A 27,939-nucleotide genomic window follows, 5' to 3' on the forward strand; every position below is an offset into this window, starting at 1 on the left:
AATAGAATATAATTTTTCATTCTTATAGTTTTTATTATATTAAAATAAGAGAAATAATTCACTTAATTGCGTAATTCGTTAACTTTTCCTCGTAAACAGTGCGAAACAACAATATAAACACAACAAAAAACAGCTGTTTCTGACGTTCCACTGCCTGGCATAACAAGACATGCGCGCATCCGTCTCTTTCTAAAACAAACCTCTCTTTCATTTACATAGATTCAATGCACGCCAATTCCCGTCTCGCTTCGTGAGTGATCGGTCGCTGTGTTGAGCTTAGCGATCTCGGAACTTTGTGTATTTGTGTTAAAAAAATAATGCCTTTTATTTCGAAAGACTGGCGTTCACCCGGTGAAGCATGGGTCAAAACCCAGGAAGGATGGGAGAAGAAGAAAGTATTGGAGTGTACAGCCCAAAGGTGAGATTTCGTTGCTAAAACAAATACTATCCTTTGTTCACATTTCGTTCACGGTTCGACGCAACTAAGCACGAACTATTTTACCGTGTAATACCTAACTAACGCAATTATTAGTGATAGTAAAATGCTCTAATGCTTGTATTTTTTATTATAACATTGCAACCGAATGTGGAAATAGCTTGTTTGTATTTTGTATTGCAGATATGCCGCTATCTCTAACTATAGTAGCGCAGATGATAATCAGCAAAAATGGTGAGTGTTTCCTATTTACTTTCAACGAGTAGTGTGATCAGCTGTTTCTGTTGTTGTATCGTATTGATTTTAACGCAGAGCCGTGTCAGTCTACGCTTGTTTATACTATAAGTACATATAAGTATCTCCATAGCTATCGCTGCCAAGTAATAAAACCAATCATTGTTCAATTAATAAAATATACATCCTCAATACTCTTTTGTTTATTATATTTATTTAACAGTTTGACCAAGTTAACTGACAGTTCTATTTCATTACAACATAGAGCAATATCCGCATATTTATCGTACGTTTTATTATAATAAAAAAACTACTAAATCTCATTACATAAATAATAATATCCGTTTGTTATGCTGTTCCAAATATGTAAATATATTATATAACACGGGAAACGTAACGTAAAATTTATTAATATGTAATATAATAACATTTTGAACCATATCAAGAACTTAAGACTAAACATTTTACATGCGTATAATTTATCGAGTATGAAAATAGATTCTGTGAAACAAGCTCGTGAGGAACCGAATATGTTTAGTGAGTAAATGGGTCAAGCTGGAATATACAGTCACGAATGGGTCAAATCGCCTAATGGAAATGCGGATGAACGGAAAATTATTTCTCTATTGGAAAACTCTACAATAAAATAAGACTACTAACGTAAATAATATTGAATACAGTTTTCAGTATCAAGTATACTTTTAAGCTTATTTATAACGTGTTATTAAAATTACCACAGATAAAAAATATATCAAGATTTAATTTCGTTTAGATAATACATAAATTCAAGTGTCTAAAATGTTAAAGTATAATAAGCAGCTTAAACGCGTTAAATTTTAACAACGTCCACACAAAGATTATTTCTTTTTGCGAGACTATTTAAAAATGATAATGTATCTTCCTAAAAGCAATAATTCCTAATTTTAGAATAACCATGTCATATATATTTTTTAAATATTTTATATACTAATGCCAGAACCACAACACAAAGCTTCATTGAGTAAGACAGCACCATCATAAATTAATACCCTACTTTAAAAGGCAATGGTGGAGATTAATGATGACTCTTTTCAGCTAATTCAAGGGATTACGTTTAGAGACCTATAATTTTTTTTAATGTATCCAAACCAAAAGTGGAAGGTAGATGAGTCAAATGCCTAAATAAATTGTTGAAGCCCCTCTTAACAAATATAAAGATTTATTTTTAAACGTTGACGGAAACGTCTGCTTGTCGTACAGAAAGGGACATCGTTAAAGTGCAGGGATTATTATAGCTACATAGAAGTATTTAGAAATAAATATGTCAAAATAGTAAAAAGTTGTTTTATGAATAGAAATTTGTAAAGTTGAAAACTATTAATCATAACACAGATAAAAATAAGTAATCTATGCTTATAATTAAAAAAAAAACTCTTCAAAATCTACAAAATTTTTTTAGAATAATTTTTCTTTTTTCTGTTTAGCAATAGTATTTTAAATAATACATAAAAATTACGAAATAATATAATTCGGTAATCATAGTTTAAATCTATGTATGTTTATATTTTTATATCGTTTTAAATATTTTTTTGTCTGTATTTTAATAAAAAAAAAAAGTTGTCATTAAAGATGACAGTGCGTGGATTCGCATCGACGCTAAAATAATCATCCAATCAATATCTAAGGATGTTATTCAATATGTATGTGTGTTAATCATATTCCATACCCACAATGCGCTCTAGATTTACAGAAATAGGTCTAATATTATATACCTAGTTTCTGTTCAAGTTAGAAAGCGAAATATAAGATAATTTATTGCTAGTTACTTTAATATAGTAGAAATTTAATAGGCTTTTCACTTTATACACTTCACTTAAAGCCATAGAGAATATGTAATATTGTCTTTACATTTTGTTTAAGAGTTATTAATGACTAAATTAAATAGTAAAAGCTAAATGTGACGTATAAAATGTTGACGTTTTTTTTTTAATTTATTAGTATTAGGCATGAAACTTAGATATGAAATAAATTGCGTACTTAGGTAATAATATATGACTTATAAATAAATTACATGTTTAAAAAAAAACTTGTGGTTAAAATTTTTCCATTTAAATATCTAGACTAAAAACACAAACCTTCAGATGTTGCCTTATACATAGACTTAAGTGAAATGCCACGCCTGAAAGTTGTCTAATAAATTGGACGCGCCTTTCGAAAAGGTTAACTCAATTTAAAAGATTGCATTGCTATCTTATAGCTTTGAGCGACTTAAAAGACGAAAACATTTCCAGGAAATTAGGGTAAACTATATATATCAACTGTTTGACAACTTGTTTTTTTTTATTTCTTTTGGACAAGGTAGTCAAAGGTATTCCACTATACGGCCTGTTATTGCTATACTGTTTTTAATTTACTAAATTTATTTACTAATCATAATGCAGCACATGAGAACAATTCTGTCATATATTTACATTATTTATATGGTTTTACCCGTTTCTTTTCATCCGTAAAAACATACACAATTTTCTCAAAGATAAGGTAAGTTAGTGTTAATGATGTAACAGATTATGTAATATTAAACGCATGTAAATAATCAACTATTGAGAAAAATATCAGAATATGCATATTCATTCTAAATATAGAGATCAAGATACATATAAATATACATAATGTTATATCATCATTATATACGGATACATTACATATAATACTTTTTACCCTAATGTTTTTTAAGAGGTTGAAGGACTTGAAAGCCATAGTAAGGAACAACGCTAAGAGCATCAAATACATTGCCCTATTTTATAAATATTTTATATGCAACTGACCGAATGAAAAGAAAAATATATTTTCATTCATTCATTAAATCATTTTTCCATTTGAAATCTGACTACCAAATTAATACTGTTTTATATTTCCATGTTTTATAAATAAAGTTATTTTGTATGCTTCTCAATATGAATTTAAATTTGAATTGAAAAGAAAAGAGGTTGGTACTGACTTAAAAGTTTTAAAACTACGGCTACGGAAAATCATTTTCTGTCATATGTAATAAAAATAACTTCAACTAAATCGTCGCGTCTGTCTGTTTGAATTTGATTGATTGACACAAAAACTACTCGCATTTTCATACGACTTTCAACGGACAAAGTAATTGAAAAAAACATGAGGAAGATTAATACAACTATATTACTTTTTTGTTCTGCAACGATATATAAAAAAATAGCTTTATATGTGAACCCTATCCGTACGAGATATTGTTAAATAAATATAATTTTGTGCTATAATCTTGAGCATGATATTTCATTGATTTTTGTATGAAATTACATTAAAAACAATAACCTAACTTAAAACAATATGAGCTATCATAGCTTTATATGTTTTATTGTAGCTGAACTCGCGACTTACCCGTGCGAAATTTACATAACCTCATTGCATACAAACCTAAATCCACAATTTTAACCTCTTGAGGACTTACAAAAATGTAGCATATGGGTTTAAGTATAAGTTTCATCAAAATCGGTTCAGTAGTTAAGTCGTGAAAGCGTAACAGATAGATAGAGCTACCCCATTTAAATATTAGTTTAGATGCCCCGTTTCCATTTTTTCGATAGCTTACTATCTGTCTAGATTTATTATAAATAAAATAAGACCTAATTTTACGTAAATATATTATGTTTAGGCGTAGGTTTTACGTATAAAAGTAAAACGTGGTTCGAGCTTGCTTCATTTAATCTTATTCGAATCATTGGTATAGTCATAAACGTGTCGGATAGATATATTATAATTACTTGCGCATTTATAATATTAGTATAGAAGTCCAGGAATTTTAGCACCAAAAATCGGTCCGCTCTACATAAAATACTTCTATTTCATGCTATTTTATTGCGCTATAACTCAGCAACTAATCCTTTTACAAGAAAAGTCTTATTCAAAATTTGTAGGAAATTTCATGCTCTCCAACTTTAATTCAAAAATTTTTTTTTCGTATCTCCAAAAATTATTGAGTTACTTTACAAAAACAAAATAATTGTTTTCGTTTTTTACTTTAATATATCGGAAAATATCAACAATATGGGTAATAAAAGTTTGGTATGAAAAAGATGGGAATTAAAAAGAAACTCGTTTTTATACTTGGGGGGCACCCTCCGACATAATCCAATCGAAAAATGACGTAGAAAGATATTATGCAGAGCGGATATCTAAAAATCTTGGACTATAGATAATGATTTTGAACTTTAAGAGTATGAGATGTGACTCTTTGTAAAACTATTAATAATTACACTTAATTTAATACTAGAGAAAGAAAGGGTGTTATTAATAATTTAACTACATATTGTTAAATATTGTTGCTGGGTTGCATAGCTACCTTGACATTCAGGTTATAATTCGTCACTCCTCAACCCTCACTATAATTCACTTAAATACATTTTTTCCCGATTCAGTCATTGTGTAAGCGATCTACTGAGCTACTTTTATATGGGTCATGGTCAGAGATATACGGCAGGGAACGGAAAACGGTAAGGTTACTGCGTATTATGGATTTTTTTATCTCAAATTACCTAAATAGCGATTTAATTATAAGTGGATAATTTATCGTTTGAATTTCGAATTAATATATTCTTCGTATTTATAGTGTGTATGTGTGCGTAAATTTTGTTTTTTTTTTCTTTTTTTTTTAAATGTTGAAATAGACAAAGGGAAAATAATTAACTTCTTAAATAATATTAAAAATCCTTAATTGAATTTGTTTGTACGTGTTAACTATTCGATCGAATATCATGAAATTTTCCATACACGTTATCGCAAGTACAAAAAGAAGCAGGCGGATACAAGAAAAGAAATATTTTCCTCATGAAAAAAAGCTAAATATTTTTTAATATATAACTAGGTGGTAGAGCCCTTAAGAAGCTCCTACTACCCAGATATTCTACCATCAAACAGTAGTACTCAGTATCGTTGTATCCTAAGGCGCATTGGCGGTGTAAGGAATGGTTAATATTTCTAACAGCGCGCTATTGTCTTGGGCGGTGGTGACCACTAACAATCACGACCTAATGGCTACCTACCCATATCGTATTAAAAAAATCTAAAATATTTATTGGATTTTTTTTTTTGTTCCATGCAATTTTCAAAACGTAAAAAGCTTAGAAAGGAAGCGGCTATTCGGTCGATAAAATCAAAACTACAAAATCGATTTTGTTTGTAGCGTACGCAACACTCGAGAGATAAGTTTCTAATGTTTACAATTTCCTTCACTTGTTTACAAAACATAATTTATTTGTTATAATATGTTCTTAATCGTAAACTATTAGAGCAGGTATAGTTTATCTTATCGATGTCACCATAATTATTATGAATCAGCGGTTATACGGATATATTATAATATATCATAACAATGTTATATAAAAACAAGTATTATGCGCATGCCTATTACGCATTATGTTCGCAACTTTATACCATACGTGAGACAGATATATTGAAAAATTATTCTTTACTAGCGACCCGCCATGCTTCGCATGGGTACAACACTGATATTAAAAAAAATCGGCAGATTTTTTTAATTTACAAAATCACATTAGAAACTTCTAAAAATAATTAGTGTTCATTATATTGACCATGTATTATATACGACTTAAAATATAAAAAATGCGATAATTTAAAAATAGTTAACTTTTGGATAATACATATAGGGGTTAAAATTATTGCAAATAGTCACCCCCATAACCTCCTAACGGGAATACGTCGACTTACCAATAACGCTGTATAATGTCCGTTGAGAGGAATTTTGCTGAGAGCTTTAGATCGACGTAAGTCTGTCCGTCGCTTAATCTCTCTGTTCCTATAACAATCCCAATTTGACAGCGTATCTTACTTTTCCTTGAGACGGTTTGGGTTGCCGCAATACGGTTAGAACGTCTTTACAATATTGTACGTAGATATATAGTAAGTGGCTTTATGCCAGCTTATGTAGTTAGGTATCACCGGTTTGTGTGCCGGTTTGAAGAGCGAGTGAGCCAGTGTAATCAGGAACACAAATTCTTATCTTCCATTGGCGCATTTACGATGTGAGTATTGGTAAAACTTTCTTCAGGCAGTGGTGGATTCCTATAAATTAGCCAATTGCCAGTGCGCGAATAATCATTACATAGTATGAAACAAAGTGCTTTAGCTATATACATTGGGATGAGAGTAATGTATATGACGGCGCATGGTGCGCCATCTTGTTTTTCGTACTGGCTGGAAAAGAGTGTCACTATTACAGCCGTGCAAAGTCGGGGCGGGTCGTCAGTATAAAATAAACGCTTACAATAATTATGACGTTGATAATAGTCGAACACTGACAACATTTTTAAAGGTTAGTTAGTATAAATACCCTATCTATTTTTGTACTTAGACCCTGAACACAGCTACAACGTCTATAATAGAAGTAGTTTTACACACTATACATATACCTATATGTTAGTAACAAGTATATCCGTCTGGCGTTACTCGAACCTAAATGGCTATTAAGGAATGTTTAGGGTAGCTAAAGAAAGGGGCGAAAACAAAGGATATGAAGGATTGAACTTAGATACTCTACCTCCCTAGAAAGAAGCATAAAAATTACATCCCCGTAGACATATTTTCCTAAGTAGCACGCAAACTACTATATGTAAACATTTGTTGTGTTCCATCACTGGTAGAGTTGATTGGTAGATATTTGATTTTATGTATAAAATCGCTACGATTACCACTAGTTTGGAATATGGACAGAGAAGATCCAACAGAAAACTCTGTAGTATCTGTTTTACATAGATGTTTTACATAGATACCTTAAATGTCACTATTTAAGTTATTAATAATTATTATATATAATTTCGGTTAAATTAATTTCACGAGACTCGTGAACAAGACATTCGTAGACAATGTCGAAATATCGAGCTCCACCGAACAAAAATAAAAAACATGGTAAATATCCCGAAATTAACAACTTTAATAATAAAAATAACCATGTAAATAAAATATATATATATATATTAAATGTCACTTACACTTATTGTGTGATACCTATACTCCAGCCACATTCGATCTGGAATTTTAGTAAACAACCCATGTGTCATCATAATTAGGGTTGATACACTCTTAATAAAAAATAATAATTATTATAATTACAACTATATTCATTACAGCACAATTTCCTGTGTAAATTTATAATTATAATTATAAATTTTAATTTAATACATAATCCAAAAATTTTATTTAGCCGGTCAATACATAATTTATATGAAAATTAGCTTAAAATAAAAGTTTTAAAATTTTTAATTACCACTATAATATTACTACAAAACTAACAACCCTATATTTTAATACTGACGTAAAAAAATCGCAGGTTTGTAACATTTGGAGTGTTTTTTAAGCAATTGGCAGATTTAGGAAGGTATATAATAGCGATACAGGCTCTTCGTAATTGGTGGTGTATATTTTTAGTCGTATTATAATGGTAGTATAACCACAACAGGTTAAGAATGTTAACATTACACACAACGTTTCATTACACATAGATTAAAAAAAAGACATCTTGCTTTGGCTAGCATAAATATAGCACTAAAATCACTGTTTCAAATTAATCTTAATGAATCCTGTCGTTTGGGAGGCGATAGATAAAGTTAATAAAGCGAATTATATAACTACAAGGTAATTTCTGATATCATTTTAAAATTGGAAGTATTATTTTTGAGATCTACATTATTCCAGACGATCATAAGTATTATAATTATAACCAAGAATGCGCTTAGTCCTTTGTCTTAAATATTTTATTATTAATCATCAAATTTAATTTTTATTAACATCAAAAATAATTGTTGTACATATTTCTAAAAATGTTTTGAGCATCTGCCTGACGTTGGTTGCTAAGCAACGCTTTGTTATTAAACATTCCACATCGAATTTGGCTGGAGTATACTTACATATTCTTTGTTGTGCAACATTGCCGTTTGTTAAGATAACGGGCTTAGGTAAGGCCCACCCTTGGTAAATGTCTGCCATCTATTATATTAAACAGCAAACAGCATATCAAAAGCTTTAACTAGGATTCGGTATTAAGTGACCATTTAAGCTTTATTTTACTCGTCCTAAAATAAAATAATCCAGTATGATTGTTTAGGTCTAATGATTCGGAGACGGACATAGGGTAGTTGACACGTGAAGCCAGCTCTGTATCTGATCTCTCTACGGTGTTGCCAGATTACCGAACCAGTGAACTTTGATAGAAAGGCTAGCTGATAGGAGATATACTTTGATAGAAAACCTGTAGGTATCATCTGGTAAAGATTATGTACCCAAAAGAGAATAACTCGGGAATAAGGTAAAGATCACACATGGTAAAACAATCACTCACACAACGCAGTATATATATATATATATATATATATATATATATATATATATATATATATATATATATATATATATATATATATATATATATATATATATATATATATAAATTATTCCATTTATTTGGAGTCGCCAAAACAAGGGTATGATGATTATGATGAAATGATACCTGTTTTTTAAAACTGCTATTATTTATTTACGGATTTACGAACACCATCGGAATATTCATTAGTTATTGAGTAAAAATATTAAATAAGTTCTGTACAAGTAGTGTATAGCACTGTACAGTCAGAGTAAGGAAACCATCGTCAGTTTTCACATTTATTCCTTTATGGAGTCGTAAACTCTTAGTACGTTTTGAATCTAAACATCAAATCATTGCGACGCAATATGTCATTCTCAATCGGTAAAGCAAATTATCGCTCATACTGAGCACACGAAAATAGATCTTACGGTGACGAACCTTTTCTTACCCCGACTGTTCAAAGTTATACACCACTATCAGTTCTTATATTATACATTTATAATCACCAAACCAAACATTCCTACATTAATGTAAATAAATATTTAAAATAAGAACAAAAACGTAAACAACATATTAATTACTTATAAAAATGTAAAATCCGATAAAATTAAAAAGTATAACAAATATTATAAAAAATAATTAATAAAGTAGGCCTTTCGGTTTCGTTGTGTTGAAAGTAAGAGTGTTGCCAAGAGAAAGTGTATTATTGTAGCAAATCCGAGTGGGGTGTGATTTTAAAAGAGATTCCACGATACATTAATGTAATTAAAAATTTGTGATTTATATCGGTAACACTAAGACATTAAGGTTTATTATTGTATGTAGTTTGTCTTAATTGTTATTAATTTTCAAATTATTTATATTTTAGTTCAATAACCGACAAATAGTAATTTAAAAAAATGCTAATGTTTATTTATGCTCGGAGTTCAGTTATATAAATATACTTATAATATTACTTATATATCTCATATATACATAATAGTTATAAATTCTTTAGCTTAGCCCATACGTCCGATTGTTGGGCGGAGATGGCCAAATCGTTATTACGACAGTTTTCTATGCCATTCTGGGAAATATTTTTCTTTAATGGCAATATTTGTAAACAAGATTATTTTCGGAATTAGGCAATTCTCTCTCTTCTCTTTTCAATTTTCCAATTTTTTTATATTTAAGTTCCAAATGCATTTGTAAAAGCAAACCAAAAGTTTATCCGTTAGATTTTTTTGTTAAATAATTAAACACAAAACTCACACGTAATAAAAATCCAAGTAATTAAAAAAAATTTTTTTTTTCGTTTACAATACATAATGTATTTATTACTCACTATATAAAATTACTTGTTAGTTACATTCTACGAGTTTATACAAAACAAGTTTTAATATGAAACGCTGCCGTGTGATATATCAATTAACTTACTTTTAACAAAACCAATAAATTAAAAAAAAACGATACCTATACAACTTTCGAACTAGTTTACGCACTCTGTATACTCTTATAATAACATTCTAAACTAAACTAAAAAAAAAAAAAAACTTTATAAATGTACAGAATCTTCAAGAGAATGCTTTAACGTTCGAAATTTAAATGAGATTTTAAATTAGGAAGTGACATTTAAGTGGCTCTCAGGTCATACTTCGAAATCGTTTTTCGTTCTAAAACGGGAATGAAACTTGTTTATGCTTAGGGAGGGGTGATGAACCGTCCCTGGCAGTGAGCCAGGGTGAATCAGAGCAAGACACGTTGATGGTACGTTATCATTGTTTCGACCTAAAAATATATTATGCAATATATTGACTTAAGGATATGATTTGTAAATATATTGATATTTCCTTAGTTTGAAGATGAATTTAAAAATACTTATATATATGCATATATGCAATCATAAGAATAATCTTAAAATTTTATGAATTATTTAGATTAGTTATACAATCTCGTAACATACTAACATAAGACCTACATAACATATAACCTAGAAGCATATTAATATGTACGGCCGAGATGACCCAGTGATTAGAACACGTGAATCTTAATCAATCATTACGAAAATTATTAGTAATATGAGATTAACTGAAATTTCTATTTTAATTAATTATTTATACTTATTTATACATTTATCTAATTATGATTATGATTAGGAAAAAATATTGCTAGAAAAGATTACGGATCCTTACTAATATTTAAATGAGGTAACCCAAGGTGTGAAAAAAGTTGCTACGTTTAAAAAAATATAAAAAAAAAAACAAAAAAAGCCAAAAAAATATTTAGAAAAAAACATCTTATGTTCACCTTGCGAAGCCGGGACGGGTCGCTAGTATATTATTGGTGACAGCGGTTCTGTTTGAGTAAGCCTCGCATTTCAAAGAGCAACAGACAGACACACAGACAGATTTACTCTTACATTTATAATATTATAATAGATAAAACTGAAGCAGTTATGTGAAATGTATCTATACATAATACATGTCATACATAATAAATAAATAAATCATTACTCTGATCCCAATGTAAGTAGCTAAAGCACTTGTGTTATGGAAAATCAGAAGTAACGAAGGTACCACAAACACCCAGACCCAAGACAACATAGAAAACTAATGATAATCTATATCGACTCGTCCCTGTGGCGTACCCTTGAAAACCGATGTACACTCGACCACGGAGGTCGTACATACATACATAAATTGATTCATGATGTTATTCAAATCATAAACACAAATCGAGATATCTACGATTGAAAGCCACACCTTTGTGGCTTTTTCTTGTTGGACTACCTCGGTTTTCCTCTATGTGACAAAGCCTATTCAATATTATTGAATTGTCCATTCCAATCACGAGAGGAGAAAAGCTAATTAAACAACAATTACTATTAAATTGATTCGATATAGTTTATATCGAGGGCATAAACTATATGTATAATATAATAATTCTTGATTAATGCTGGATAAACCACAGTTAAATAAACGAGTACCCGTGACCACGAACGCTGTAAAGTGCTCGAAACGTCGAGATGTCCAAAATGTTTAATATACGCGATTAAAATCCTTTATAATTAGTTTTATTTAAATGTGTAATAATCGCGAAAATTTAAGACAACATTATGTAAACCACAGTTACTTTTTTGTTCGCGAGACATTAATTTATTTTCTTTTTTATGTATTATTTTATATGTAATATGATAAGTATTTATTTATTATGATTATATCTGTTTTAACGGATTTTAATGCGGTTTATTAGATAGAGTGATTCGAGAGGAAGGTTTTTATATAAAATACATGGACAACATAGTAAAGAAACACTGATAATTTTAGAAGTTTGTATGAGTATTGCACCCGTGGGAAGTATGGGCGCTAGTAGTTAATATACCTAATTATACAGATATTGAAAACTTGAGCCTGTAAAGGTATTACAGAATAACATTTTCAATTACACAAAATTCATAGTAATTATTGAAAATGACTGATTCATATTTCGCCGAGATAATCGGAATTGCCAATCAACGGAACTTAACAGCGTTTCATTTCGATTTGACGCGTTCATTATTAGCAGTGTATTTCAATTTTCAGCTGATGTTCAGCGAAACTTCGTTGAGTGTGAAGAGGGTTTAATGTCAAGGTCATTTCTGACACGTGCACTAAATTGCATGTCCTTGCGATGTGTGTTTGTATATATATTAGTTAATCGATTGCTTCAAATTCAATCACCAATAGTCAAGCTAATATTATATACTAGTAGTTACCCGCCGATTCGCTTACGTTTTAGAGTGTTGTTTGTCATGTGTCAGGCAAAAAAAGTAGCCTATGTCCTTTAATGGAGTTGAAGTTTTATAACACATCATCAGCCCGTTTTTGTCCACTGCTGGACATAGGCCTCTACAATTGCACGCCACTGTGGTCTTTCTCCAGCTACACGCATCTAACTCCTGCCTGCCGCCTTGCGTAAATCACTCCACCGTGCCTGAGGACGTCCTACACTACGTTTACCAAGACGCTTCAAGTTTGCTTCATATCAAATTTCATCAAATTCAGTTCAGCTGTTGGTCGGTCGGCGGTGAGTCGAGATGGCCCAGTGGTTAAAACGCGTGCATCTTAACCGATGATTGCGGGTTCGAACCCAGGCAAGCACCGCTGATTCATGTGCTTAATTTGCCTTTATAATTCATCTCGTGCTCAACGGTGAAGGAAAACATCGTGAGGAAACCTGCATGTGACAAATTTCATAGAAATTCTGCCACATGTGTATTCCACCAACCCGCATTGGAACAGCGTGGTGGAATACGTTCCAAAACTCCTCAAAGGGAGAGGAGGCCTTCAGCCCAGCAGTGGGAATTTACAGGCTGTTGTTGTAAATAAAAAATGTTTATTTCAAGTGAGGACAGATAGCCAGTGTTATTATGACCTAGTGTTACAGATATATCCTCCATCCTATCCATGACATTGACACAGGATAGTCAGATAACAATCTATTTTTCTATTAAAACGGCCTCGCTGTCTGTGACACTTGCAATGACTGCAATTTTCTATTTACCGATTATGTAAACGAGGTTACGTATATGCGCTCAACCGATAAACGCCTAAAACATTTAAAACAACCAATCAAATACAAGCTCGAATCATATTGAGTGTTCCGTACTCTTTTATGATTGGTTAGGAATTGGAAAGCGATTTTTTTATATCATATCGATATTAATTTTAATAATATATGATAAATGCAATTAAATAATGTAGTATTTTAACCTACTTATTTTTTATTTTAATAATTTTTTTTTTTATATTAATAATTTATGAAATTCAAACGTGAAATAAATTAGATATAATTGCAATAATTCACAATTAATTCTTCATTTATGTATATGTTATAAAATATAAAAGTAAGGCCTGTAATTATAAGACATAAAAAATATTTTTTGTATTTTCCGATATCGATAGTGTTTAAAAATGATTATTAACTTTAACATCTTTGCTATATCACGACCTCTAGACATCTTAATCTGCCATTGGTTATATTATATATACAGATATAACTTACACCTGTACCAAATAAAGGCTATTAGAATTTAAAGAAAGGTGATTAAATTAAAAATATAATTAATAACGGTTGAATAATTCATTATTTTTTACGGAACCCTAGAAATATGTTGAATATCAGGTGAGCGCACGAATACGTCAAGGTTTTCACTTTTCATACAAATTCCATTTAGTATTTTAAATTCCTATTCCGGTAGCTTTCAAGTGACTTCCGCGGATGCATGAAAATTTTAATTAGAAAAGTTTATAAATATCGTCGCTGAGTGACGGAGGACATATCATAACCAGCTTAACCGTCGGCTAAAGATAGAAAGATAGATAAAATTATAAACGATTTTTTTTCCTTTTTATACATGACTGCTGATTTAAATGTACTTCAGAATTTGTTTATTTACGTCATCACATTAGAAATTTATAAAATTACTAGTGTTTCTTTACTATATTGTCCGTGTATTATATACAAAAACCCTCCTCTCGAATCATTCTATTGACTAAACCGCATCAAAATCGTTGCGTAGTTTTAAAGATACAAGCATACATAGGGATATAAGGACAGAGAAAGCGACTTTGTTTGATACTATGTAGTGATTTTATTTGACGTTGCAATGTTTGTTACTTTGTTTACAACAAATGTTACAAACTGAATAAAAAGACTTCTTATTTTACGGAGTTTAAATCATCTATTTTGGTTCAGATCACAGCAACACTTAATGATTGTACACTAGGGATTGGCTGACAATGAAATGCCAAAAGGATCAAATACGAAGTATTGTATATAAAACCTTTTTTAAAGAATAGGTGGATAGTCAAATGGAACCAATGCTGGTAAGTGATTACCAGTGTTAAGTGTCATGCATATAGACGCTGTAAGAAAATTTGACAATTCTTTACATCACCAATGTGCCTCTAACCTTGGGTACAGATATGTATATCCAAAAGGATAAATACGAAGTTTTGTATATAAGACCTTTTTTTAAAGCATTGGTGGACAGTTAAATGGGACCAATGTTGGTAAGTGACTACCATGTCATGCATATTGGCGCTGTAAGAAAATTTGACAATACTTTACATTACCAATGTGCAGCCAATCTTGGGAACAGATGTGTATCTTATGGCAGTAGTTACAGTGACTGATCCTTATAAGAATAGAATATCTCACGAACGGTCGCTATCGATCCAGTGAATTATTATTGATAAAATTTAGTATAAAAATAGCTTGGGCTTCAAGGAAATGCAAATGAATGAACGACTGGACCGATTTTGACGGGACTTTCACTGGGAGATAGATAATACAAGAAGTCGCGGGCATAGCTAGATAACTATAAAATTGAAATATCATATTAAGTACAGTTTATAATTTTTAATTGACGATCTTTTGTATATTTTACATGATTACGTAACCTGTGCTGTTTTGTTATAAACAAATAAAAATAATTAATTTCGTGCAATTTATGTGAAGAAAAATATCAATTTAACATTCCAAAAAAATTATAATTCTGTGCACAGACTATACGTAACCAATATTATGATATTTTTAATCTGTCGAAGTCGAAATTGTCAAAAATGGATGTAACTATTGTTCTATTAATCAAGGAAAATGTATGTATGTATATATTTCCAAACGACTAATTTAATACGGATAATAAAATAAACAACTAGTAAGTAATTACAACAAACATGTTCAAATATGCTAAACATAGATTCTCTTTTCAAATTATAACCAAGGACCTATGCAAAACGTACATATGTACAAACAATCCTCCAACCTAATATGCATTTTATAATTTCAATCTGACAGCCTAAAATAGCATGAAACATTACTTGATAAAAATCCTCGACCTAAACGGCCCTATGAAAATGCTAAAGTTCTATTTTTAAATTTCGTTTTATTTCATTTGCTGCAGCCAGTATTTCAATTATGTTAAGTAAGATTATATTTATAACGAAACTCTTTGCTAAAATGATTGCTGTCGGTTTTAATGAAGTAATGTGACACTAACTTTCACACGTTCGTGTTTCTAAACGTTTTGCAACAAATGAAGATTGTTACTCTAATGTGAAATTATATAACTGTACAACATTATTTATATTCAATTTAAATAGTAATCGGATTATCATAAGTTAAATGACGTATTAATTATAATTACCTACTCTGATCAAATTTTGCTTATGATCAAATTGTATTTACTTGGTGGTAGGGTTTTTGTGCAAGCCCGTCTGGATAGGTACCAGCCACTCATCAGTTATTCTACCGCCAAATAACAGTACTCAGTATTGTTGTGTTCCGGTTTGAAGGGTGAGTGAGCCAGTGTAACTACACGCACAAGGGACATAAAATATTAGTTCCCAAGGTTGGTGGCGCATTGACGATGTAAGTAAATATAATAGTAAATATTTCTTACAGCGTCATTGTGTATGGATGATGGTGACCACTTACCATCTGGTGGCCCATATGCTCGTCCACCAAGCCATTCTATAAAAAAAATATTTGCATCGTCGACCAAACATTTTTTTTATATAAATGCACTAATTCCTTATTAGTAACAGTAAATAATATTGGGTAAGGTTAATAAACATATAAAACCAAATACAGACTAACAAAGAAATACCGCTCCGCCAACGTGATCGCTAATGTAGACCCGGCTTAAAACGAAGCATCAGATGTCAACGAACCCAATTGCACATCTGAAATATAGATAGCAAGCTGCAAGACAGTCTTGTGTGGAAACAGAAAGAGACAAATATACGCCTAACTAAAACAGTCTTCAATTAACTCCACCTCTATTCACCTTGTAAGCGAGATGAAAATAGCACTATTATTACAACATATAACAGCGCAATATATTGCTTCTTTGTTCCGAGTAAATATTAATTAAGAGAACTCTATTCAATGGACTAATGTCGCTCTATCGCAAAATAAATGCGAAACTTGCTTTATATTTAGTTCTATATGATTATTTTTAATCTGTATCTGCAAATCAAATCAAATCAAAATATACTTTTTTCAAGTAGGCTTTTACAAGCATTTTTGAATCTTTATTTAACTATTAAGTGAAGCTACCAAGTTACTCTTTTTTAACTTTAAAAAATGCAGTCATGTTAGTTAAATACAATTATATATGCATGTTATATATCCTGCCTGGAAATCAACATGTATTAACTCCACGCTTTTTTATCATCTATAAAATCTAATATGCCTTTTTTACCTTTGTATTTTTACAAACGATTTGAATTTACGAAACGGCAAAGTTAAAAATGCATTTCAAGACAGATCAAAACATCTCATATAGTTCGATAGGTCATTTATTGAGAAAGGCTAATAAGTAATAACACCACTCATGACTCAAGGATGCAAAAGTTATGTTCAACGCGGAAAACGAGCAGCTATTAAATTACAATTTATTTCTATTTAAATCTCGTTAATCTCTTTAACTCTCATCACTACATATTAAAGTCCCCTAGCCGCGTCTGTCTAACCGTATGTTCGCGATAAACTCGAAAACTACCGAACGGATTTTCATGCGACTTTCACTAATAGATAGAGGGATTCATAAGGAAGGTTTGGGTATATAATTTATTAAGGTTTTTGTGTAAATAAATTGAAATAGAACGACATTTGTTAAACACGTCGGAAAAATGCAACAAAAATATGTCCAATCGTGCAAAGCCGGGACGATGCGCTAGTAGTATACAGTTTATTAAGGAAGGTTATAATTTCATGCTAGATTCCTAAGATAAGAGGAATAAACATTAACGTCAACCAATGGCCAAATGACCTATATATATATATAAAAGGATTCAAGCGTCGACTTTGCTAAATGAAAATATTTATAAAATTACCAAAACACCGCTTAGTTATTCAGATTGGGTTATTTTCATTTCCGAACCGATGATAGTGTTTCATTTGTCAATTAATAACTGAACTCTATTCCATTTATAGAAGAAAAAAAGGGCCAAATAAATAACATTTCACAGCAAATTGACTCGATCTCATTGGTCGAGCTTGATTAATCTATGATATTCACTATGGTTTAGCGAATAAATGGCGTTTACTGTTTTAACTGTTTTCGGGGTTTTGGGCGTAAAATTAATATTTGACGACCTCTTTGGTCGAGTGGTGTGTACACCGGTTTTCTTGGGTACGCCACTCCGAGGTCCTGGGTTCGATTCCCGGCTGAGTCGATGTAGATTATCATTACTTTTCTATGTTGTCTTGGGTCTGGGTGTTTGTGGTACCGCCGTTGCTTCTGATTTTCCATAACACAAGTGCTTACATTGGGATCAGAGTAATGTATGTGATGTTGTCTCGTATATATATTATGATTCCAACACATAATCCACGGCAATTTCAATTTCATTATTTCAATTTCATCAAAGTGGCAATAAGTAGTTAAGTGTAACAGTGTTGTTTTATAAATAAAGATATAATAATCATAAACTCTTAGTAGTTCGCAATATAACTGAGTTATTAGCAACTCGTATGGAATACGTAAATTTAAGATTTGTTTATGTTTTTTCCTACTTCCATTGGAATAAGTTATAAGTGTTTAGTTCTATATTGACAAAAGGAATTTGAGTTGATACAATAAATGTAAGAATATGACGCATCGTAATAGTAAATGCCTACTTTTTAAATTGAAGGCAGTATATGCACATTTTAGTTGATGGTAGGGCTTTGTGCAGCCCGTCTAATGAATTGTTGGGTTCCGGTTTGAACTATGAGTGAGCCATTGTAGCTGCATTCACATGGAACATAACAGTTTAGCTCCCAAACTTGTGAAGCATTCGAGATGTAAGGAAGGGTCATAATTTCTTATGGGATCATTGTCTATGGTCGGAGTGCTAGTGACTTGCCATGATGTGACACATTTGACAGGCAGCCATTTCTTAAAAAAAAATTAAGCCTTTTTAAAAAGTTAGAACGGTATAGTAATTAAACTAACGACAGTCGTTCATTACGCAACGCGAACTTTCTAATTACGGAAATTTAAATCGTGTAACAAAAGACTTTTATTGCGTTCAATTAGATGGAAAATTCTACGTGAGTTGGACTCGTTTGACGGCAATTTTCTCGTACGAAAGCGAATCGAATACGATTCGGAGATTGTAAAAGTTTTAACGGCAATGCGATGTTAGCCTTGCCGTATCATCATTATCATTACATAGTATAAAACAAAGTCGCTTACCGCTGTCTGTCCCTACCCTATGTATGCTTAGATCTTTAAAATTACGCAACGGATTTTGATTCGTTTTTTTTTTTAAATATAGAGTGATTTGAGAGGAAATTTTTTGTATATAATCCATGAACAATATTAAAGAGACTTTGATAATTTAAGAAGTTTCTAATGAGGTAAATAAACAAAATCTGTAATTTATATTCAAACATTGCACCTATTGTTGTTAATTATTGCTTAGTTGAAAATATAAAACTTAATCAAATGCTTTGTCATCGTTAGGTTAAATATTGTTATTATTTTTGTCAAGATAAAAAAAATATAATTAAAACTAAAACTACAAGTAATGTATAATGCTTATGACAAAAAATATTCAAACAATGAATAAAATAATGATATGCTATATCGGCCGACCGATATCGTATGCATATCGATCATGAAATATTATTCACTTTGATCAGGTTCGCCTAAAATGTAGCAAGCACCGCGGAATTACAACGATATTGTGTCTATAAAATACTTTTTGTGGTCGTCGTTGATAATTGTCAGGAAACCTAACAAATCGATAGCTTCGTAAGCTCGACACTCGAAAGAAAGGAAGACTTAGCCCAACAGCATTATACACGGTTACTTTAGGTACTTTTTCACATTACCTAAATGAGTATATTTAAACAAAGCAAAAGCCAGCGCTATTCAGAAATTTGAAACATTTAAATAGCGCCATCTATCGGTAGGAAATATGTACATGACAATTATTATTTATTTGTTGTTCTACTTAAAACATAATTATATATTACACATGTGTTTGTGTTGAGCCACTCTATTCCACGTGACTCCTGTCACTTGTCTGACATTGTCATCCCACCTTTTCTGTTGTCTACCTCTCAACCTTTTGCCTTCTCTGGTGACGTAGGTATTAGTCCGTTGTTAATTTGCACCAATAGTAAGTGTTCTTATGTGTTGCAGGATCACATCCGGGGAAGAAGGAGAGAAAGGTTCAGATGACGTAGTTGCCAGAGTTCCTCCACATTGTCACATCACTATCAAATGCACCAGAGAGGTAACTTGCACTACACAAATGTTAGCAAATTATATTTAATAAGATTAGCTATTAAATAATATACTTTTACGAAAAAAAGGTATTAGCATAGAGCAACTAAATCTCTCACTGTTAGGTAGAGACTAGGCTAGGCTTAGGATAAAAGTTGAATGTTGTGATGAATTACTTTAGGCAATTTTTAAACGTCTGAGGATTACTAACCAAATTTTCCGCCCCTAAATTTCGCCGCTATAGGCGAAGGCTTCCTCGTCGAAAAGAAGCGAATAAAGTCGCCCTTAAATTGAGATTTTAAGAAAGAATTTACCTTTTTTTAGTCAACTCATGCAATCTTGATAATTATAAAAGTGAAAACGTGCTTCGTTATTTCCGTAGAATCGTTATAGTACATCGAGAAAATACGGATACGTTCATTTTACTTGATGTTTTGAATGATTTATTGATACTTTCCCAGCGGATGTTGTAATTTAAGATAATTTCTCATAATCCTAATAGATTGCAGGCTTCAACGGGCTCTCGGAGGCGGTGCGACGATTAGATTTCTCCTCGGCCGTCCGCGACGTACGCAGGTTTAATTACATCTGCGCGCTGTTAGAGCTGCTGTTAGGGGGGCAGAAGCTGACGAACCTCCCTGGAGCCGCGCAGAAACTCTTACTCTCTATGCTCGAACAGCTCGCCGATCAAGGTATCGTATTAATAAAATTTGGAAGATAATAAATTATAATACGACAAAACTTAGATGTAGCATCGGCAAAATTCGTAAAACCGATCGCATCCGAATTAAGTACGCTATCCTTAACTGTCAATATTTATTTCTTATGTAAATATGATCTTAACACAAACGTAATAACTTGTAATATCATATGACCTAATATATTCGTCAATTTGACACGTCGATTCACATTCACTTGTCTTCTCGGGTTGAACTGACGCGAGAATCTATAGCGATGAATAGTGTCGAAGGGCGCTATAGGGAAAACTATACTAGGCGGTTGTATCTATTGGTAATAAGTAATATTGGCGATTTTATTGTATTTGCCAATGCTACATATACATCTATGTTGTGTCATAAACCTTTTGGTAATTGAAGAGTACACAAATCTTTACTAAAATATTAATGAATATTAGATTTATATTTTGTATAGACATATGTTATCTGTGTAATTATGCATCTGTCATTTCGAGTGACACACATCGCAAATGCGAGGGAAAATAGGATTTTTTTTTTATATAAAAAATGGGCGCGCGCCGCGCGGTAAAGACCGTGTTTTTGTACAGCGAGCTGATATTTAAATATAATATATAATTATTTAATCTATTTGGTAAATCGACCTTACATGTGAACATTACAGTAACTACTATGATTTTTAAAATGAAACACTCTTTAAACAAATTCGTTGAATGTTTATATAAACTTAATCTATAGGTAATATATAAATATCTGGAGTCTATTTGTACACTCAATTTTTTCAAAAGGAAGATGTGAAATAAGCTTGTGGGTGACATGAACAATCTGTAGCCTATCAAAAACATCATTGAAGAAGATAAAATAAATGATGAATATTAAATCAAACAACTGTTAAGGATTTAATTAGATCTCACATGTTTCTGGAAATGTTCCTTAATATTTGTACATTAATGATGAAAATTTATTTCGAAATAAAAAAAAAATCGCTACGACTAATGTCCTAATGTAATAAGCTAGTAATTATATATGTTACGCTCAAACAAAACTTTCCAGGCGCAATAAACATAATATACCTCTGTCACGTGTGCCTTAATTCATTTCATTATTAAGATTTTTACCGTCTTTGCTTCGGAAGTTCTACATCCGTTACTATGGCTCAAAAATTATGCGTGAGCACTAAAAGTTTCAAGTATTCGCAATCATATTATGCAACGATCAATTGTACTTATGTAAATTTAAAGCGATTTAGGTTAATTAAAGATTTGTTCTCCGCAGTGGCGCAATCTAAGCAGAATCTGAACGCGCTTCGAGCGCTGTTAGTGGCGCTGTCGGCGCTGCGCGAGTCCGAGCGGCGCGCGTGCTGGGGCCGCCCGCTGGGCTCGCGCGCGCTGTGGGGACACCACGACCACGCCATCGCCAGGATCTACGACATCGCTGACAGCATACGCATACAGGAGGTACGGCAACCAAATATATGCTAATTAATTAGTCATATTATTTAATTAATTTGTATGGAAGTTTGACATTTTTGAAATTGGGTAAATATCTGAATTAGTTATCATGAATAAAAAAGTATCTCTAAAATGTCAATGACCTTTTCCACGGGTTACACGGCTAATAATTCAATAAAATTCTTTCTATTTCACATCGTAATACATGCAATTTTAGTCCATCGACGAAATTAATCAACATCATTGCACTTGAATCTTCATATATAATGATAATGAACGCAAGTCTACCGAGCTAACTAGCGTATGTCTCCAGATTCCGACACCCAGTAAAAAAGAGGCAGTTGCACGATACGAGTAAACTTAATATTTGGTCCGAGGAAAATAACAGTGGATAATAAACTACTAAAATATACACGATTTTCATAGATATATATCCCACCTCAAAACCCGCATGCAAAACTTTCGTAGTGATATACATTTACATGTAATCTATATAATCGAAATTTTGGTAGTAAAGCTTGCTTTTGAAATCTAGGTTACTAGAACTTTATTGTATTGCAATCATGAATATTAATAAAACGAAGGCAATCGCGTCATATGCTTTTGTGCGTGTTTGTGTGTGTGTGCCTGTGTGCTGGTTATTCACCTGATGTACGCCCAAAATAGTATATTTAATTTATAGGAGAATATTATTTTCTTTAACAATTACAGTTTTACCTGAATGTAATATTTTGTTACAGCCGGGACCAGAAATAATGCCGAAACTTCACGATTTGCCTGAAGAATGTATCAGGGAAATAATGTTGAGAATATCGGATCACAGGGATTTAGATGTGAGTTATTACTTTTAAACAGACAAGGCAATATTTGTTCTTAAGCGAATTTATCATGCACTTATATTTTTTCAATATAAAGATAAATTATCCACCCGTTATAAATAACAATAATGTAATAGCTAACAGTGAACATTTACGGCATAATTAACAAAATATAGAATGTTTAAAATAAAAGAAAAACTTGGCAACCCCAACCAGAATTGCCATATACAAATTTTTCCCCCATTTTAGGCACTTAGTTTAAGAGTTAACCTGTCATTTTTGACGTTAACAGGCCGCGTCATCAGCGTGGACTGTAATGTCATCGGTGTGTTCCGAACAACGCCTGTGGCGCGAACTTGTTAAGTTCCATTTCACGCAGCAACAGATCGATTCGCTGCACAAAGATGACAAAGATATAGACTGGAAAAAAGTCTTCCACCAGCTTAGAAAGTGAGTTATAATAATAATGCAATGGCTGAAATATATTTCATTATTACATACTATATTAAACAAAATAAAAATAATAAAAAAGGGACTGTAAATGGAACTATACTGTATTGGTGAGGTTTCTCTAGTATTCAAAAAAGGCTTGATTCTAAATTCACTGCCCCACTCCAGTTACTGTTGGATGTTATTTTTCAACTCGTGCAGATTTCCTAACGATGTTCCCTTCGCCGCACATCTAAACAGTGCTTGTCTGATGTTCTGCTAATATTCTGCATTAGGCCGTTTAAACTAATTACACTTAGACACATGCCTTGGCCTTCTTCTATGACTATATAATTAGAAGTTTGATCAATGTTTTAACATAATACTTTTATTAGATGACACTAAAATATTTATTAAAATAAGTTTAATGTTTAAGAAAAATAATATAGGTATATGTACTATTAATGCCGAATTAACTCTGTTAAGGTACCAATTGTTTTTTGAGTGCAAAACCGCTGAACGAATTTGATGAAACTTGGTATAAAGCAAGCTTGAACTCCAAAGAAGAACATACTATTTTTCCCCTAGTACCTGACCACGATCGAATTATAAAAAGCAATTGATGTTTCGGAAGTCGACTAGTAGTTTATTTCTATCTAACAACAACAACAAGCCTGTAAATTTCCCACTGCTGGGCTAATGCCCCCTCGCCCTTTGAGGAGAAGGTTTGGAACATATTCCACCTCGTTCCAATGCGGGTTATTGGAATACAAATGTGACAGAATTTCGATGAAATTAGACACATACAGGTTTCCTCACGATGTTTTCCTTCACCGCTAAGCACGAGATGAATTACATACACAAATTAAGCACATGAATATTCAGTGGTTCTTGTCTCATTTTGAATCTGCAATCATCGGTTCAGATGCTCGCTTTCTAAGCACTGTGCCATCTCGGCTACCTAATAACATTACGAAGTAACTCATACAATGAATCTTGGCTCTAGACTCTACGGACTCAGAGAAGAAGTGCAATACGCTGAGACATTGTCTCTGTGCCGTCATTGTAAGTGCCTGTTCTGGCGATCGCTCGGCCATCCTTGTATAGCCGATCAGGTGAGTAATAATAACTTTCAAAAATTTTTCCGAATTATTTGAAGAGTTTTGTGTAAGCCCGTATGTGCAATACCAACTACAAGAGGGCAAAACCCAATGAACAATATTTAACATATCAAATATCATAAATTAATTAATTTATGATATTTGATATGGATGTCCAAAAAATGGCCTTTTGAACATCAATGAAACGTTATCGGAATTTTGGAAATAAAATTAAATATGTAGTTAACCGCAATAATGCTATTGTATACTCTTAGTAGTGTACCTACTATATTTAGCCCACCTATAAGCAAGTATCGTGAAATAAGTAAATCTAAGGATTGTTTATCTTCATTCTTTTTGCGATTGGAATAGGCTTTACGTGTTTTTACCGCCAAAACACAATATTATAAGCCAAAAGTGTTGTTTTTAATAAAATTATTTATGCCGTTAAATACGTGTTTATTTCATTTAAAAAAAGGCGGTTTTAATTTAATATACAGCTACAAAATAATATTAGTCCGAATTTCAGCTCTAAAGACAATGTGGAAACTATATCTTCTGAAAATGTTGTAATTAAAAAAGGTGAGTTCAAATAATAATAGAATGAATGTCAATTTCTCCAGTGTCCAGAATACCGCGAACGCCTGAAGGAGGCGGGTGGACCCCTGCCCCCGCACCCCGTGCCTCCAGCTGCTTTCCTCAAATTCTTCTCTCTCTAATTAATTATTACAAAGCCTATTCGTATTCATAAGGTCATGAGATTTGTTGAAATATAAAAGTTAATAAAAAAATACAATGGCTGCCATCACAATATAGTTGATCTATGTCTATAAAAATTAAGAAAAAAAAATACGTTTACGAATTCTAGAAAGAAAAGTCCAAGCGTAGCTGTTCTTACAAGGATTACATTCGTAGTTCGCATATAATTTAGTCGGCTGCTACAAGACACATGCATAAATCGTAATAAAATTAATATTAAGGTATTTTTCTATATCACGATAGATATTTATGTACTTCCCGTATCTACTAGTTAATACCTGTATGTCAACAAGATCTCTCTAGTTTCTTGTATTGATTAGTTTAAAGATTAGAAAAATGTGCAACAGTTTATTATAAAACTAGAATGACATTGAGATGACAATCTGTAAAATATATTGTGAAGCTAATAATAATTTTGAATAATTCGAGGAAAATAAGCTATATTAATGGGTATAACTAACGCTCTTTATCTAATGAGATTTTCAACATAAAAATGGAATCGTCCAAATAATAAAATTATTATTATTTACTAGAAATTAATCTTTTGATGTCCTTTTTAAATATAACAAAAAGCCGCTCCAGTATTGTATCTATATTTAAGTATTGATTAGATTTTTTTTAAATATGGCAATGATCCTTAAAAATGGTAGCTAACAAAAATATAAATATGGTAAAATAATGGTAGTTATGCCATTTTTCACACCATGTTCCTTTTTGATATTTGTTTTATTGAAATCTAAAGGTTTTATAACTTTTTATTCTAATTATTTAGCATTTTCAAATTGTATTCATTCATAATATTAGTTACATAAAATACTGAACTACAGACTGTCTTTTTCTCTACCACACTATTAATTCAATGATTAGGCGTGTAAAGGAAACTGCTAACATAAAACTGATATATGAATACATAATATAATGGCTATGAAAGTTTAAAAGTGCTTTTTTAATTTATAATTATGTATATTTTTAAGTGATGTAATTTGTGGACTAACTTGCCTATAACCGTAGATGCTTTAAGACTTTGTGATATGTACTTCCAAATTTGTTATTGGAATTTGTCTGTTGTAATATTTATACCAATGAATGTTATGTTTTGTAATGATTACTAAAAATTGTATAAAAAAAAATTATAATCGTTTTTAAGTTAATATTGTTTAAGAGAAAATTACTTATTATTTTCTTGGACAAAAATGTTGCCACTTACAAATATTGGCCGGGTAGAAAGCAATTTTAGCTTTATATGATACCATTTTACTCACAAATTGATCTATCAATTACCAAAATGGTGGATACTAAAAGTAAATGATTCAAAATTACTTAATGTATGTATATTATACCAATAAAACCTATTTGTGTTGTTTTTGCACTGGTTACTGTAATTGGCATCTGTAAGACAAAACAATTATTTTTTTCATTAGGTATAAGAAATCCTTTCTCAACCATCAAAAAATTTTCTCATCTTTATTCAATAGGCTTAATAATAAGCATACTAATCTATTTTTAGCGAAAAGGTTTTAATTCAGACCTTGTCAATGTTTCTATATGAATAGAGTAGTAAATATAATTCATGGTTAAATACAATATTTTTGTATTGAAATAAATATGAGCTATTTCAGAAATCGGGCCTAAAGTATAGTTGTTTTTGACGTCCGATTATTATTATAAGACTAATGTTAAAAAAAAAACACCTAAGTCTGAGTATAACATCACTGTCAAAAATGTTCATTACATAATGTAGAGTAGAAGTAGATGTTGATATGTGATATTTTAAGATAATTTTTGAAAAGAATCTGAATGAGCTAATGTACTCTTGAAAATGAAAGTAAGATTGAGGTTTCACTGTGTAAGTAATGAGAAATATGAGTAATCTTTTTTTAAAAGAGCAAATGTGCAAGGTATAAGAACAAACAGCCTATTTGTAATTGTGACAGTAAATAAGGAACTGTGAAACTTCTACCATTAGTAAAAATATGCAGTAAACATTCATTATTGCATGTTAAAAATTAATTAAGATCTCAAACCAGAATGTAACTACTGATAGAAATATTACATTGTAGATTTTAAGTGAAAATAAAATTTAAAAATGCAACACAATTTATATTCAGTTGTTTTTAGTGTATCTGTAATGTGTTTTTGTGCAAAAGAATGTGTTCTCTTGAGTGTTGATAAATATCACAATCTTTGAAATAAAAATATTTTGTGTATGTGGAATTTATTTATTATTTACCTACTACATCATATACAGTTTTATAACTTGTAAGTAAAACAAATTGATAAATTCGAATATGATTACTTAAATTATATTTTTTGTACTAATAACATGTTACAATTTGTAGAATAACTAAACAATAAATAGCGATATTAACTTATTCAGTAAATATTATAAAGC

At 31.3% G+C, this 27,939-nt stretch overlaps 1 protein-coding gene across 1 annotated transcript; it reads left to right on the forward strand.

The window, feature by feature from the left end:
• The first annotated feature begins 223 nt into the window (after positions 1–223).
• On the forward strand, positions 224–27,761 carry LOC124536305 (F-box only protein 32). Its single transcript, XM_047112824.1, has 9 exons — positions 224–418; positions 620–670; positions 20,212–20,305; positions 20,798–20,987; positions 22,266–22,447; positions 23,182–23,274; positions 23,552–23,709; positions 24,695–24,803; positions 25,412–27,761. The coding sequence occupies exons 1-9, from the start codon at positions 318–320 to the stop codon at positions 25,505–25,507; spliced, it is 1,074 nt and encodes a 357-aa protein (XP_046968780.1). The 5' UTR covers positions 224–317; the 3' UTR covers positions 25,508–27,761.
• The last annotated feature ends 178 nt before the right edge of the window (positions 27,762–27,939 follow it).

Source organism: Vanessa cardui, chromosome 16, assembly GCF_905220365.1.
Source record: "Vanessa cardui chromosome 16, ilVanCard2.1, whole genome shotgun sequence".
NCBI classification, from domain to species: Eukaryota; Metazoa; Arthropoda; class Insecta; order Lepidoptera; family Nymphalidae; genus Vanessa; species Vanessa cardui.